At 55.2% G+C, this 15,916-nt stretch overlaps 1 protein-coding gene across 24 annotated transcripts in view; it reads right to left on the reverse strand.

Annotated features, from left to right (window-relative positions):
• Positions 1 to 15,916, reverse strand: part of NFASC (neurofascin) — a 189,361-nt gene that overhangs the window by 25,675 nt on the left and 147,770 nt on the right. For 16 of the 24 annotated variants that reach the window (XM_067729273.1, XM_067729274.1, XM_067729272.1 and 13 more), the window contains 9 exons: positions 15,786 to 15,887; positions 15,298 to 15,495; positions 14,408 to 14,478; positions 12,841 to 13,063; positions 10,748 to 10,863; positions 8,921 to 9,125; positions 7,627 to 7,749; positions 6,389 to 6,562; positions 3,926 to 3,940 (listed from right to left, as the gene is read on the reverse strand). In XM_067729273.1, coding sequence (XP_067585374.1) covers positions 3,926 to 3,940; positions 6,389 to 6,562; positions 7,627 to 7,749; positions 8,921 to 9,125; positions 10,748 to 10,863; positions 12,841 to 13,063; positions 14,408 to 14,478; positions 15,298 to 15,495; positions 15,786 to 15,887 — 1,227 coding nt within the window. The remainder of the gene's footprint in view (positions 1 to 3,925; positions 3,941 to 6,388; positions 6,563 to 7,626; positions 7,750 to 8,920; positions 9,126 to 10,747; positions 10,864 to 12,840; positions 13,064 to 14,407; positions 14,479 to 15,297; positions 15,496 to 15,785; positions 15,888 to 15,916) is intronic. The other 8 variants (XM_067729288.1, XM_067729283.1, XM_067729282.1 and 5 more) reach the window with 4 other exon arrangements.

Raw genomic sequence — 15,916 nt, forward strand, 5'->3', positions numbered from 1 at the left:
ATCCCAGTCGCTTCCCTATTTGTAAGATCAGAGGCGTTATTGGGCCTGAGGGTGCTGACCACAGAAGTCACACTGGGCAGCTGACTATGCCCCATGCATTCCAGAGATTCCTGGGCAAGGTGAAGGCAGACTGCGCTATATTCCCCAAACCCCAGTCAACTGGCAGACATCAGGGAGGGGTGGGGGGAGGGAAAGTGCGGTGGGAAAAACTCTCCCTCTCACAGTCAGTATTCAAGGATGTATTTCAGTCCAAGGTGGCCCCAGGCCTGGAATGCAAGCTCAGCGCTGTAAGAGCTCAGCCTGCGGGAATTCGCCTATCCCACCCACCAAGACACACACACACACACACATAAGGGCCTGAGAGATCACAAGGCAAAGGTGAGCTCCCTCTCAGGCCTGATGCCTGGCAGCTCCCGTGGCCACGGAACACACATGGGCTTTCCCTGCTGTTCTGAGCTGCCGGAAGGAACCCTGAGAAGCTATTTTGTCCATCTGGATAGGACTGCTCTGCTCTGGCTCCTTATCAATAGTGTATTTTCTAATAATTTCTGGCAACTGCAATGTTCACAAGGTTCCCCTTTGCTATGACTATTTAAAAGGCGTCATCAAAAAACTGAAAATGCCTTTAAAGTTAAATCATCCCACTCTGTGCAGTGCAGAGACGTGGGCTTCCCTTCTTATGTGCACAGTGGTGCTGCATTTCCTGGCCCCCGGAAGCTATTCACACTCTCACGTGGGCCCTGGTCCTCATACAAGCAGGTACACACACTCATGCTCACACAGGGCCTACAGCCAGGCCCACACGCTTCCCCGGGCGCTCCAGCGAGCAGCCCTAGAAACAGAGATGCTGAGAGAGGCTAGGCTGGAGCGAGTTTCTTCCTGGGCCCTGCTGGGCAGAGACAAGAATGAGCAATGACTGAGGATGCTTCCACACTCCCTCCCCTCCCTCTGCCAAGTGTGACAGGAGGAAGGGTTTTCTTTGATGATGGCTACCTAGATGCTTAGCCTTCAGCTCAGCAGCAACAATCAGGTATTAGCGAGAGGGGACCAGAACGGGGTGGGAGGAAAGGAGGTGCTTCCAGGCGTCCTCCCAGAGGGTCCCCGGCACTGGAGGCACAGCGGAGAAGACACCTTCTGGGCTGGCTGAGGTCCCAGCTGGTAAATCAGCATCCTCTCTGGCCTACTCATTAGCTGTGTCTATTGTCCCAGGGTTGGACAGGGCCAGAGAGACTGGGAAGGCAGAGGTAAGAAGGCAAGGCTCTGAGGGAAGGGACAGAAGGGTCAGGTGAGTGAGTTGTTATAGGTGGGAGGGGAGGGCAGGTTTTCCATGGGAAACTGTCCAGTGCTCAGGTCTAAGGGGATTCAGATGATTTCAACCCCTGGGGCGGGGTGGGGGTAGCAGATAAACGGGGAATAAGGACCAGAAGCGGGCCTTACAGTCAGAGTGGCCCACAGGCTGGACAGACTCGTTGCTGGGCTAGGGGGTCATCTTCAGCCACAGCAGGAACTATGGGCTGGAGAACCACCCTGGTCACTGCCCAGTGGAGACCACCAGCCTGGCGACCGAGAGTAATGGGGCGCCACAGTGGGCCTGGAGCTGGAAGCACAGGACCCCTACCTGAAGGCAGTGTCAACCTAATGGCTTACCTAATGCACACTGGAAGGCACCCCAGCTATGGCCAAGCGTTTTCCACCAGAGTTTTGGGCGACACCATGCAGGAGATGGAGAAAATTAAGACAACACGTCTCTTATTCATTTTTCGTTGCCCAGAACCTGGGCACCTGAGCTGCCCACCAAACACTGGCAGATATGAGCCGAGTCAAAGACAAGGATAGCAGTTTCCAGACATTCCAAGGTGGAGGGTTCAGTCCAAACATGTCCACCTGGTGCACGGACCACCCTGGCCAAATCACAGATGGCCAGGACAGATGGGCAGCAACCCTAAGAGACTGCAGATAGGGGTGCATGACAGGAATTACCTTTACCGGGTGAGATAGGAACAGATCAGTCTGCGGGGGAGAATGCCCACGTTCGGAGAAGATGAGAGGGAAGGGAGCAGCGGGCTGGACTCCAGGCCCGCGTCACCAGTATAGAACCTGAGCGCCATCACCTCGCACCTGCAGACTGTGCAGGAGGTTCTTATGCATTTAAGGCTGGGAACGGCTGATGTTACCAGCACAGCTCATTTACCAAGATGCGCGTTGTGCCTCTACCACCATGTCACATGGAAGCTGGAGCCTAGGAAACACATCTGACCGATGGACAGAGGCCCTGGCAGCCTCTGCACACCAGGGTGAGCTTGGATCTTTCCTAAGCGAGAAGTAGGAAGTGGGGTGTTTGGAAGTACATCCATCCCCCTCATACCTGCCACACACGAGAGGGGCAGCACAGACTGGCACGGATGCCCACTGAGCAAAGCATATTCCCCGCGACCAGATCCACTTGCTTTGGGTCCTGGGTGCCAGAATGGGGAAGGTGGACTGCGAGCTGCTTGACCAAAGAGCGTCTAGGTGATTCATGTGGTGCCCTCCCTGCATCTCCCCTTCCATCTCCACTAAGTTGCTTCGGCTGCCCTGAGCACCTGCTATAATAGTCCCAGGGGAAACCCTTATGCAAACTTGAATCAGGAAGTTAGGGCCACTCCCAGACTGCAAGGATGGCTTTCTCCCGGTCTCCAGGCCCAGGACACCTCTCTGCCTCACATCCCAGCAGAGGTGGGGAGGCACTGGCCCCTGCAGGCCTGGGTTATTTGGGGGCGGGGGGGGATGGAGAGGACTGGGGGTGGGAAGGATGATGGCAGCGCACCACCCAGATCTGACTGGTGGAGCAAACGCAAACAAAGGAAGCAGGGTGCGCAACAGAAACAGAATCAACCTAGAATAGCGGGGCGGGGGGCGGTAAATGAGTGAAGGTGGAGGGGAACCAAACCGGGTAAGGTGGCGTCCTCTTCCTAAGCCAGCCCTCCAGTTCCTCACCCGGCTCTCGCTTCTCCCTGCTGCCTGGAGCCTGAGAAGGCTCTGGCAAACCCTTGCCCTATAGCCTTGGTTCTGCCTCAAAGGAGGGCAGCGGAAGGCACCCTGAGGCCCCTGCCTAGTTCCTCCAGCTTGAGGACCGGCCTTCGGTGGTGATGTTCCTCAAACCCACAACATGAGGACTTGAGACAAGGACCTTGGCTAGCAGGTCATCTCCTGCTCCAGCCTTGCCTGCCCAACTCCTCACTGTGCGTCCACCTCCCAGACCCCAAGAGTGGAGACTGTTCTTAACACCCAAGACTCTGAGAAGCTGGGTTTCTGAGGGGTGAGCGGGCCATCAGTGCATGGTGTCCACTGAGACTCCAGGTCCTGGGGCACCCGGCCCCATCCTGGGACATGCAGACTCGTTCTCACTGACTAGAAGCCATGGTGGGTGGCAGAGCTGGTGCCAGGCCCCATGCAGCATGCAAGGCCAGCATGCACGGCGTGCTCCCCCACAGGCCACCCTTTCAGGGGATGGCAGCCTGACCAGGAGACAGGAGCCAGCTGCCCCCACTCCTTCTAGGGCGCAGTTGGCCACCCAAAGGCTGTGGACCCTTTCTCTGTGCTCTGAGATGTCAAGCCTGGGCAAGGCCCCAGGTGGCTCAGGGGAAGTAATCACTCAGCTTCAGAGAAAGCTGCAGCTCCAGAGAACAGGTCTGCAGCCTATGCCTGTGGGGCCTCTTCTAAGCCAACCTCCTTCTCTAGCGAAGGGAGGAGAACGTGTTTGATCTCCTCTGGTCCCATCCTCCACATACATCCTCCTGGAGAGTCTGGCTTCCCAACCACTGAAAGGGTGAGTCCGGAGCATGCTTTCACCCCAAGCCTCTCCCTCCTTCTCCGCTCTGGCTGGGCTGGACTCCACCTGAATCGCCCCATGCCATGCCCATTACCTCCGCTGCTGGTACGGTACCTGCGGTTGGAGCAGCTTCAGAACACAGCGCCCAAGATAGCCAGAGAGGGAGAGGGCGAAAGAACGAGAGGGAAGAGAAAACAGCACAGGTGAAACCACAAGACAAGCAATCACAGGACAGAGAAGGTTCTGGCTCAAATCTGACCCAGACGGTGTGGCCAAGTGCTGGTCACGGCCCTGAGGATGCCACCTGCTGTTCGGGGATCATGTTCAACTCCACTGGGGTCTGGCACGTTCCTACGGAAAACTTTCCTGGGTCTTGGAAACCTTTCTAATATACTCATTTCTGCCTCTACTCAAGGACAGCTAAGAGGTGGCAGCAGAAACAGTCCACCTCGAGTGCTGTATTCCCAGGTCTTTCTCGAAGGGTGTGTCCTTTCCTAGCTGGGCTGGGGTGAAGGAGTCTGGGTAACCCTCAGTGACGCCAGGAACTGAAGGCATAAGGTACAGGTGGTTTAGGAGGACATCAACGCCTGTCAAGAGGACGGTTCCTTCATCCCCAGGGGCAGGCGCTGAACAGTGCTGGGGTGGGGGGTGGGTGAGAGGGAGCGCATTTGGCTGGCTGAACGCTCCCCACACCAGCTCAGCCTCGGAAGGCTGGGGCGTGTGATGGACTGGAGCCCGGAGCCACTGTCCTGCTGTCCTGCTGCCCCGTTGTATTATATGAAGGAAGAAACTCAGCTGGGGACTGAGAGCCCTAAAAGGAATTCCTGAATTTGCCGCAAACCCCTAGGTTGAGAAGAAAGTCTCTCTTTGTTCTCCTGTCCCCTGGAGCTGAAGATCCTTCCCTGGGGCGGTCACTGGGGCTGGGCAACGGGGCTTTGTTCATCTGATGTTCTGTAATGGGGGGGAGACGGGGAGGGAGAAGAGGCTCTCTTTATGTATCTCCTTACAGAATTAAGTAATCAAGGAAGTGCATCATCCCTGGCCTGGCCTTTGGTAACAGACATATAGTAACCACTTACCCAAAGTCCCCCAGCCCTAATAAATTGCCCAAGTCCCCAGGAGACTGGAAGGGTACACTAGGAGGGGAGCTTACTGTGTAGCTCACTCCTGGTTTACAAGAGCAGAGAGGTAGAGACACAGCACTGTCAGCCTTTCTCTACATTCTGCCTGCCCCCTCTCCTCTCTGCTTCAGTGCTGGCCTACTGGCCAGGGAAGTGGGGCCTGGGGAGGGATGCAGGGCTGCTTATGAAGCTGCACTGGGAGCCTGGGGTAAGGCAGCAGAGGCAGCAGGGCCTGGAAGCACTGCTCCTCTCCTGGGTTGGGGGTACCGGTGCTCAGGACGTCCAATCAGGCCAGGGTCAGGCCACCGGACCTCAGCCTTCTGGGGAAAGCACTAGACAGGATAACCTGTTGTCAGCTTCAAGGATTCCTAATCACATCACCCCTTCTTTGAAGTCTTCCCTTGTAGAATCAACCCCCCTCCCCTGCACAGCCACTGCACTTCTGCCATCTAGACATGCACAGCTCATGGTGAATTACAATTAGATATTCCTGTGGATGTCCCTCCTTCTAGACTGTGAGCTTATTAGCTTTACATCCCTTGTTTTGGGTACAGCGTCTGGCACCTCATGCTGTGGGTGCTCACGAAATGGCCTTTGAAGAGACCATGGTACCTCTGGAGAGGCAGAGCCTCCACCCGCTGTCATAGGGGATCTGCCAATATCGAGGCTTCTAGTGGCTCGCCTGCCCGAGAGCTTCCTGGAAGCCAGAACGTGTGCAGATAGGCCTGGGGCCCCCTCTAGTGGAGTTCTCAGGTAGGTGCAGCTCTGGGGCGGGGTGCGACGCTGCTAGATGCCAGAACCCAGGAGAGGAACTCACGTGCTCTCTGTGGAGCTGGTTTGGCGAGTGGCTGTTTCCAAACCCCCTTTCCTCTCCTCAGCCTGACAACTCCCTCAATTCAGGCGGCAAGGAGGGACTACAGGGACTACACCTCCTGCTCTACTCATGATCCCGGCAATTAGCTTCAGTCACAGCTGTTCCCCTCTCTTCTCGGTGCCACGCATCCTTGAGAGAAGAAGGGGCACCCCCAGATCCCTCACGGGGCGGTCTCCATTGTACTGCTGCCTCCCTCACTAGGCGAGCATCTTCCCTGCTCTTTGGAGTTCGTGAGCACATTTACTTCCAGTATGCTTTCTCTCATCCCCTCAACTCAGCTACGATTCACACTCTCTTCCCTATTCCCCCACCAGAAGGAAAGATCACAGATGTTAAGTAGCTGAGTAAGTTAAGGCCAAGTCGGGATCCAGGTCTGACTGCATCAGTAAGAAGATGTGTTTTCCAGATACATCGCCGGTACCTACCTCTCAGCACACAGGGTGGCTCCCTCCTCTGGAGGGCTCGAGGGCCTGCAGCCTCTCCGTCCCAGGAGGCCGGGGAGGCCAGAGGCCGAGTGAGTGTTTCTCTAGGCATCTGAATTCCCCGGGACCATTCGCCCCGAGGCTGCCGCAGTGCACCTACCTTCATTCGGGGGTGCTGGTGACTCCTCTGTGACTGCTTCCCCAGAGCCCACCTGCGTCCTGGCACTGAGGGAAAAGCGGTAGCGCGACACGGGGTCTGCTCTTTGCATCGTGAACTTGGTCTGATTGGGAGAGAAGTTTTCCACTATCTGCTTTCCTACTTTGGTTCCATTAACTGGGGAGAGACAGGTAAGTGGAATTGAACTTTAGCAACATTGACCATGATGGGTTATATGATCTGCAGCTGGAAGGACGAAGCCTTCCCGACTCTGCTGGGAAGGGAACCCGTGGAACCTGCCCGTGATCTTAAGGACTCAGGGGAGGGAGGTGATTCAAAGGCCGAGGGCTGTGCAAGAACTCCTTTCTGGCTCTTTGATGACGCACCAGGGTAACACTTTTCCACTGATCTCATTATCGCCAGCTCAGTGCAAAGTTATGCGGCTGATTCGGAAAGATTCAATTTTTAATCCTCGAGCCTTTTCAACAAGAACAGAACTTGAAGTTCCTTTTTTCCTTTCAAACAGAACTAGGGCAAAACCACTAGAGCTTTTCATTGTTAATGCCTCCTTTGTAAAAGGCCTCCTTTGTCAAATACCTCAAAGGGGGAAGGTCAGGTCCAGAGATGGATTCAGGACCACGCACACAGTTGGCTATTAAAATCCTCAACAGCACAGTACCTGTCCTTTGAGCTTCACATTGAGGCACACCATCACCCACTTTAGGAGACTTAAAGTTTTTCAAATGCATGACACTCCTGTCCCTGCCTGGTGATGCTGAACGCTTTAGGTGAGGTCGTCCAGACCCAGGCTCCTGACTGAGCCACTCCCAATTCCATGGCAGCTCTACATACAGCTGCCTTACCATAAATGGCACCTTATTAAGGTGTCCCCTGGATTCCTATGCACGTACTATCCGCCCATCGGATGGAAGGTCCATCAGGTAAGGAAACTTCTCTCCTAGACTTGTAGGTGTTAGAGACTCTAAGATTCCTGAGGGCAGGGGTTGAATCCCTCATCAAACCGGAAGTCCCCTTTGTCTCACTGGGCCGACTGGAAGCTCCCTGCAGGAGGAGGTGTGTCAGAAGAGCCGGGACTGGGTCTCACTTGCCTCCCCTAACCCTACAGGAAACTTTTTCCCTGGCCCCTCTATCCCTCCACAACGACCTCTGTACCCACAGGCTTTCTACCTTGATTCCTTAGGGAAAGTGTTGAGAATGGGGTTTCTGAGGGCAGAACGTACAGGCCACGTATTTGAGAGTGTATCCAGTCAGGATCCCATTGGGGTGTTCTGGATGATCCCATTCCAGGTTGATTGTCTCCAGGTTGGGCTGCCGGACTCGGAAACGCCTGGGGGCACTGGGTACTTGGGGAAGGAGGAGAGAGTGGGGGAGATGGGGGAGAGAAGAGGGGTGGGCAAGATGAAGAAAACACAAAAAACAAAGCACAAGTATGAAGGCATTGACCTCTGGGCAACCCCCGTGCTGGATCGCTGTTAAGCCAGAACCCAGAGAACTACGAGGTGGCCAGCGCCCATCGCCCCATCCAGGATGGCGTTTCCCCAGATCTAGGACAAGCACGGCTCGGACTCGGTTTACATGGGGAAGAAGTCAGTCAAGTTCTCCTTTAGCAACTATCCTGGATTCAACACATGTTAGGCTCTGATCCTGCAAAGAAACCTCCAAGGTGGGCAGGCATTCCCAGGCAGGGAACCAGTTTTAGCCGTTTGGTAATAGAGCCTGCAGTTCCCAATCCTCAGACAAGGATTCTCACCGCTGGGTCCAAGCGTCAGGCCCTGGCCTCTGGGCTGAGAACACCGGGTTCGGGGATGAAGAGAGAGAAACCCACGATGGAACATGTGGATGGTGCCAAGAGCACGAGCAATGGGGAGAGGCTGGTGATGAGAACCAGACGAGGAGGGGAGACAGGAGTAAAGAAACAAGAGGGGAGAACAGAGGAGAGGACAAAGGAGGAAGAGAAGAATGGGGAAAATAATAGTTAAGAAGGGAGAAAGGAGAAACAGGAGAGGGCAAAGCCACTGCCCAGCTGGTTCAAGAGGGCTGGCAGGAACAGGAGATGCGCCGGGACCTCGGCAGGTGTCTGCCTCCCAGGACCGGGCCACCCACTGCGGGGCAGTCTCTTGACTACAGTGGTGTAACAAGAGTGAAGGTCCTCGGGTACGGCAAACCAACCAGGTGCCTCTTGGGGTCAAGGTGCCTGAGCTCCCTCAGGAGGTGGTGGGCAGGCAGCCCCAGCTCCCGCAGTGCCCTTGGGAGTCCGTGTGCACATCCCGTCTGGAATCATGTCAGCAGCCAGCACAGTCTCGTCTTGATGTACAATCTCCCGTCAGGGCAGCCGCCTTGGTGACGGTGCTCCATGAGCACGGCCGGAGCTGCTCAGCTCGCAGGTCATCCCTCCTTGAGGTCAGGCAGAGGTCAATTTGTGTGGTCCAGGCCGAGCCACGCTGGAGCCGCTCAGGGCCACCTGGCCGCGCCACCCTCGTCCTGCCCTACCCAGGGAGCTGCGGCCGGACCTACCTCCTTCCGGGGTGGTGAACTCCTTGGTCTCACTGCGAGGCCCATCGCCTCGCCCATTGACCACAGCCATCTCCAGCTTGTAGTTACTGTAGGGGAAGAGGCGGGACACCACGCCACGGAGGCGGTCGCCGGGGAAGCCGGCTTGCTGCCTCTTCTGAGACACCCACAGGTTCTTCAACAAGCTGCTCTCCCTCCAGTAGTAGGCCTTCAGGACAGAGGCAGGCCGGTAAGGGTTCGGCCAGGCAGGGCCAGGTTAGTTGTTAGTGGTGGTGCTCGTGGTGACCGGTGTTCCCTTTGCTGGCCACAGGCTCCAAACCCCCGACGACCTCGTCCGGCCCACAGAGGGCTGGGGGTGTCCTGACAGTCCCCATACATTAGCCACTAGTGAGTGGGGACTGATGTCAAACAAAATGAGAGTTTTTGGTTTCAATCATTTTCTGAGCCATGTCGCCTCTCTGGGGAACAGGCAAGTCAGCCCAACTTACAGCTGAGCGGCTCCGTCTTGAGACTTCTTTCCAAGCTGGGAATAGGTTGCTCAGGGAGTCCGTGCCAGAACCACAAATTTGAGCCAAGGGTCCAGGCACGGAAAGCTCTTTTCCGTGCTCAAAGACCGCATCACCTTGAGTTAGATTTAGTATGGTTTAGATTGGCAGCGGGCAGGAGTTGAAAAGCAGCAGGTTACCCCCGGAAGTCTGAATATAAGAAAGGGTTGATTTAATCCATTGAAGTCAAATGGTTCCTTTTAATACTGTTTAAAGACCTTTAGAATAGTGACACGTCCAAGCCAATGGGAGACCGGGCTGTGGGGTGGCAAGAGCTCGGATGGGATGGGACGGCCTGTGCAAGGCGGTAGTGTCACAGGTACAGTCGAGAGAGTCTGAGACACGGGGTCTGATGAACAGTGGAGGAGAAGCCCCAGGTCAGCTGTCACACGAGCATCACCCGGGGCCCCCAAGGGCAAGGTAAGGAGGAAGTCCAGACTTAAGAGGGGGACCCAAAGGGAGCTTTAGCCAAAAAAATCTCTAGGCAAGTAGGTTAAGGGTGCAAGTTGGGGAAGAGCTCATTTAAGCATATATATCACCTTGCCTTCCTTCCCCTACCTACCAAATCCATTTCCCGAGAAGAGACTGACTCCCTCTGTGTGCCCCCAACTGTCCATCAGCCAACTCTCGATGACCCCTAAGCCTGTGTTACCCCGGGGCTACAGCCTCCCCAGGAAGTTTTAAAAAGAGCTACTCATCAGGGAGAGCCTTGCATACCCTGGGTTTTCTCTCCCTTCCCTTTCAAAGAGAGAGACGCCAGGGATGGAAGAGGTGGCCAGGGGAAGCCAAGGGCCTCGATAATTGGAGTTGGCTGTGACAACAGGGAAGGGTTTGTACCCTTCTAGTGGCTCTTCCGGTTAGTTGGGGCTTCATGAAATCAGACCGGGTGAGGCAAGCAGCCCAGCGGGGGCCGTTAGGAGAGGGGAGGGGTGTAGCTCAGCGGTGCCCCAACACTGCTTCTGAAGATACATGTGTGTCCACACACATGTATTACAAGCATAATGTGCTATGTACGGGCAACCCAAACCCAACACCCTTCACATGATTTTCTGCTGAGCAGAATCTCTCAGCATACCCAGTGCAGGATACATCTGGGTGTATATATATTTTTTTCTGGGTGTATTTTTGAACAGCTAACCCTAGACATCGTCTTCTTGAACCAACTCTGGCTCCAACAGCTATCCCAAGGGACCCCTTCCACATATCTTATGGCCCGCATCTGCTACCCCCTTGCCCTGGTTAGCGAGCCGGGTGGTTAGACAGGGCTTGGGGCTGGCTTCCTCACTCGGTACTCTCTGAGCTGGCCCTGGACCGTGTCGGAGTAGACGCGGTTCCACTGAAGGCTGATGGCTGTGCTGTTCAGGACTCGGATTTTAACATCAGTGGGTGCAGCTCTGGGATCTGCAATGTGTTGGGACAGAGAGCTGGTTATGCAGGCGGGGCTGGGCCCCTGACTCCGGAGCCCCCTCCGACTTGTTCTCTGCTGGCCTGCACCTCCAGCCCACTCTGGACACTGGGTACTCCCTGAGGGCAGGGGCCATGCCTCCTCCACCAGCCTGGACTTGAAAGAGTGTGGGGAGGCTCAGGACAAAAGGGCGGCAGCACAGGTGGAGGGCTCTGCCTACGCGTTTAGAGGGCAATTATGTGCAACCGTCACACAGAGTCTCTGTTTGCCCCTCCATCCCATTGGCCACCCTTCCCCACCCTGCTTTGGGTCCCGGGAGGCTTGTCCTCTCTAGACCGTGTCAGCGGGGCTCCCCTGTTCTCAGGCTTCCAGATGGGTCTGCCCAACAGGAGCTCCCAGGGCAGGAGAGGGAAGATGGTATCTACCCCCCTGGCTGCCCGTTTGCGGGGAGGCAGGGTGACAGTAGTGCACTCTTCTACACAAGGGCAGCCCTCGCTGGCCATGGTGACTCGCCCGCCGCCAGCCCCTCAGGGCCGGAGCGGTATAACAGCCTCCTGCTGTTGCTGGCGCGCCAGCTGGTTTGCTGTACCTTGCTGCTGTCCCTCTTAACCCTGTCCTCACATTAGAAATAGTCCCCTTTGAGTGGCATTTATTTTCTGCCAGGGCCCTGCAGGAAACGTTACCTACAGACTAAAGACACCCCAACCAAGTTCAGGAGAAGATCCTGATCCTGTGACTACTTGCAAAGGGAGGGCCACTCCTCTCTCCCCCATAGCTGGTTCTCACCCCGTTTTCTCTACTCTGCTGCAAAAGCAGGTGTGCCCCAACCTCTCTAAAGCATCTGCCGCAGGGGTACACGGATGCGATGGAAGCCGTGAGGTGGTCCGTGAAGTCCATGGCTAGATGCTGCCTTTTCCATACTTACCCTCCAGTAGTCCCTACCGTCTTCTGTCCGGAAGTGTCTGCCACCGTGCAGATGAGGCGTGGGACAGACGGAGGGCCTGCTGATCCCGTCTACTTATCTCCCAAGTGGGTCCAATGCATAATCACTTCCAGGGAAGCGCCCAACCCTCACTTACTCCCATCTCACCGTTATGAACCCCACTGGCCCTACTCCTGACCCCAGCATTGGCCCTTGTGACTCTGCTCCTCCCCAAGACTCTCTCCTCCCTTCCCTCTGGTCACCTCATCCACCTACATGATTTCTTCTTGGATCAGACCCAAACACACCAGGACATGGATTGCCCTGACCAGGAGGGGCGTCACCGACGCTGTTGCTTTGCTCAAAAGCCTACAGGATTGATATGCTGGGGGCAGAGAGGCTACCACCATCTGGAAAGCCAGGCACATACTTCTACATATATGCCCAGAATTGTGTTGATTTACTCAGTGACAGCCTCCAAAGAACTTCTCTTTTTATGTTCAGTTCCAAGGGCTCAGAGCGACACTGGGAATGTCGCAGTGCCTGGTCTGGAGGGTTCCAGTCTGGGGCTCTGTGGACCTTGCTTCCTCAAGGATTCCCCTGGGGAGCCCAGGGAGGAGTCTGGCCTGTGGCCCTGCTTCCAGTGGAGGTGCCTAATTATGGCCCGTTGGGACGGATGGTCCGTGGTGCTAGCAAGCCCTGGCAGTGAGGTAGATCAGAAGGCCTGGGTTCTATTTTCAAGCCTGGCATTTGCTATTGTGCAATATTGGCAGGGGTTTCCCTTGCAGGACCTCAGTTTTCATGTCGATAAAGTGAGAGTATTGGACTAGGATACTAACTAGTGTTTGGATGATACCATCTCTGCTCCCGGCATTACCTGGGGCCTGTCTGCTCTAGGTCACTGCAGGGGATTTCTCTTCCCTGGGAACTGGCTGTCCTCCCAGGATGCTCTCGGAAGACCCCCGACCCACCCTGAGGTTCCTGGTCTGTGAGGGTGGCCTGTGCAGCCCAGCCATCAGGGTCCTGGGTGGGGACAGGGGAGGGTACTCACAATCTTCTCCAGAGTAACCGATGACAGTGTCTGGTTCAGGGCCCTTCCCAAAGTCATTTTCTGCCTGGACTCGGATCTCATAGGGCACGTAGACAGGGGTCTGCCCCACCACATAGCGGGAGCCCCACACAGTGACATTGTTCCAGGTCTCTCGGGTCTCTCTCCGCCGCCACTTGACGATGTAGCGCAGGTTGGGGCCAAAGGCGGAGGTGGCGTTCATCGGCTGAGCAGGGAGAGAGACGGCAGGAGTGGAGAGGGTGCAGGCGAGGAGCCCAGGCCACCCACGGCTCGCACTCTTTCTGTGCCAGGCACCCTGCCCCAAAGTGCCCCAAAGCGGCCAGCCCCCTGGCAGAGCTGGGGAGACCGTGGCCCCCACTCTGAGTCCCCCCAGAGCCTGGAGTCCTGTGAAGCCAGCAGCGCGCAGATTCTCCACCCAAGCCCTAGTCCCTCTGATTCCACAGCCAGCCCGCCTGGCAGGTGCACAGGGAGCGAAAGCTTTATTGTCGACAGGACTCTTTCCTGTGATGGAGCAACCAGAAAACAAAATGTGGACAGTGACATAATGTCTCCAAAGTCAGAAAGGGGCGAATTTGGTTCAGCCACAGCATGCGTGCTGCCAATGAACGCAAAATTCCAGATTTCAGTCCTACTTAATCCTTGCATGTCTGCCCTGTCCTTCCCAAAAGGCTGGAGCTGGGAGTGAGCATAACTCTTGTTTTTGTTCCCTAAGGGCCTGGTCCAGGAAGCAGTCCCCTGGGAGCCTGGAATACAGAGCCGTAGACCAAGAACCGACCCTTGCAAGGTCCTGCAAGACGAGTCCCGGTGTCTTAAGTCTGGGCTCTGCCCAGTTGCCAAGGCTGCTGTGATACCAGGCTCTCCGAAGACGGGGATGGTCGTGATTCCAAACTCTGTTATCTCCCTGTTTCCACTACTCACGTCAACAGCACAAAAATGTTAATATTTCAGTGGCTGAATTTGCATCTCTTAGACTTGGAAGGGGTTTGGAAAAAAGTCATTTTGAGGCCACATATCCCAGTTTTGGTTTGGAAAATGTGGGTCAGTGAGCCGAGATGAAGATGAGCTTTTTCAATCCTGGCCCGGAGGACATCTTTTAAGTCACCTTGTCCATCCTGGACTTACAGATGGCTGGCACTGGAGGACCACTCAGAGGCTGGTCTCTCCCCACTCCCAGCAATCTCCAGTGATGGGCCCCCAGAACACACCAAAGCGAGGTACTGGTGTTTGGGCTAAATCTTTCCTACAGACTAATCTAAATTTCTCCCTCTTCTGAAGAAGCCCATTGATCCTGCAGGACTCTGTCTGATTTTGCCAGACTGACAGTCTCTGTTCCTTGGTCATCTCTGCTCCTGTCTCCCGTCTTCAATGTTGCTCTTAGACGTTCTCCTGTTTGGTTTCTGGATGCTCAATGCAGAGACGAGTAGCCCCCGCACCAGCCAGGTAGTCTGAGCCACCCTGCGGCCTTGGAGTCACAGGGGTGTGAAGGGCGAGGGCTCCCAGGCTGCGAGGCAAGCAAGCCCATCGTGGATGGGCTGCGAGGGGCTCTTACCGTCCACGTGATCTCCATGTTGTTCTTTCTGGTGCCCTCTCCCTTCACATCAGAGGGGTTGGACTCAGGGGCTGGAATCCAAATGGATGCAAAGTTCAACCCCAGTCTGTGCATTACCAGGGCACAGTAAGCAGCCTCTCTCCCGCAGCCTGACTGCTCCCTTCTACGCTCTGTCTTTTCTCAGCGTCTCTCAACACACTCTGTCCCATAAGCAGCTGAACTCGCTCTGCCACTTTCTCATAAGGCTGATGTGCCTTCCTAGCTAAGATTTAAACCCCCCAAAGCAGGGATAATTTCTTTTGAATTTTAATCCCTTACAAGACAGCATTTATCATGAGGCTTTCCACACTTTAGATGCTCAGTACAGCCAACTCAATGTGGCTTATCCCCTGTGTGGATTACCCACTAAGCATGTTTAATGCCAGACTGGTTTACCCTGGCATTCAACATTTTTGGGGAGCGTCTCCACCCTCAATGAACCGGCATGATTTTAGAAATCTAAACATTTCATTACCCAAGTGTGTTAAGAAACCTGGTGCAACCCCAGATTATATATTTCTACTGCAAATCTTTGCCATAGCTCTTCCCTTTGAAGCAGAGCATCAAGAATTATTCATAATATTAGTAATAATAAAAATGACAGTTAACTTTTATTGTGTGCTTGCTATATGCACATCACGGTAAGTACCCGAATCCCATTTTCGAACGTAATCCTCACAACAGCCCCATGATGGAGATGGTGTTATTATTCTCTGTTTCACAGATGAGGAAGCTGAGCCTTGGAGAGGTTAAGTAACTTGCCCAGATTCATGTGGCTGGGGACCGGGGGAACTCAGTCTGAACTTGGGGAACCTGGCTTCAGCACCTCCCGTTAGCCCTCAAGCACTCACGTGCTCCACTGGTTCGGTAGCGCTCGGACGGGAGGCTGGGATGGCTGCTGCCCACCTCATTGATGGCAATGACCCGGAACTGGTAGTTGACATAGGGGGACAGCTGGAGGATGGCTGAGTTGACACTTCCTGGGAACTTGGAATGGTCATGCCAGACCCCTGGCTGGAACTGGTCCTCTTCAAACTGGACAACGTAGTCTGAGGGGGCAAAGGAAGACAGAGCTGTTTGGGGAGCTGAGTTAGTGAGTTTTTTCTCAAGAGCACTCCTTCATGGTTTCCATTAGTCTTTATAATCTCCCTTGGGTAGACAAAGGCACTGGTATTCTTCCCAAAACCCAGAAAGGGAAACCAAGGCCTCCACGCGTTCTGTCAACAGGCCAGGACACACGTCAAGTGAGGCCGAAGTGGGACCAGAAACCAGGGCCAGGTCTCCGGCTTCCGGGCTGCCGTCCCCCCTTTCTGGACAGTAGTGCAGGGCCTCGGCTGACCTGTGATGGGGCTGTTGTTATCGTCCCCCGGAATCCAGGTCAGTCTCACGCTCCTCTCGGCCAGGTCGGTGAGCTCCAGGTCCCGGGGTCGGTCTGGCCGTCCTGACAGCAGAGGGAGAAGACACCACGCA

Source organism: Pseudorca crassidens, chromosome 2 (assembly GCF_039906515.1).
Source record: "Pseudorca crassidens isolate mPseCra1 chromosome 2, mPseCra1.hap1, whole genome shotgun sequence".
Classification (NCBI taxonomy): Eukaryota; Metazoa; Chordata; class Mammalia; order Artiodactyla; family Delphinidae; genus Pseudorca; species Pseudorca crassidens.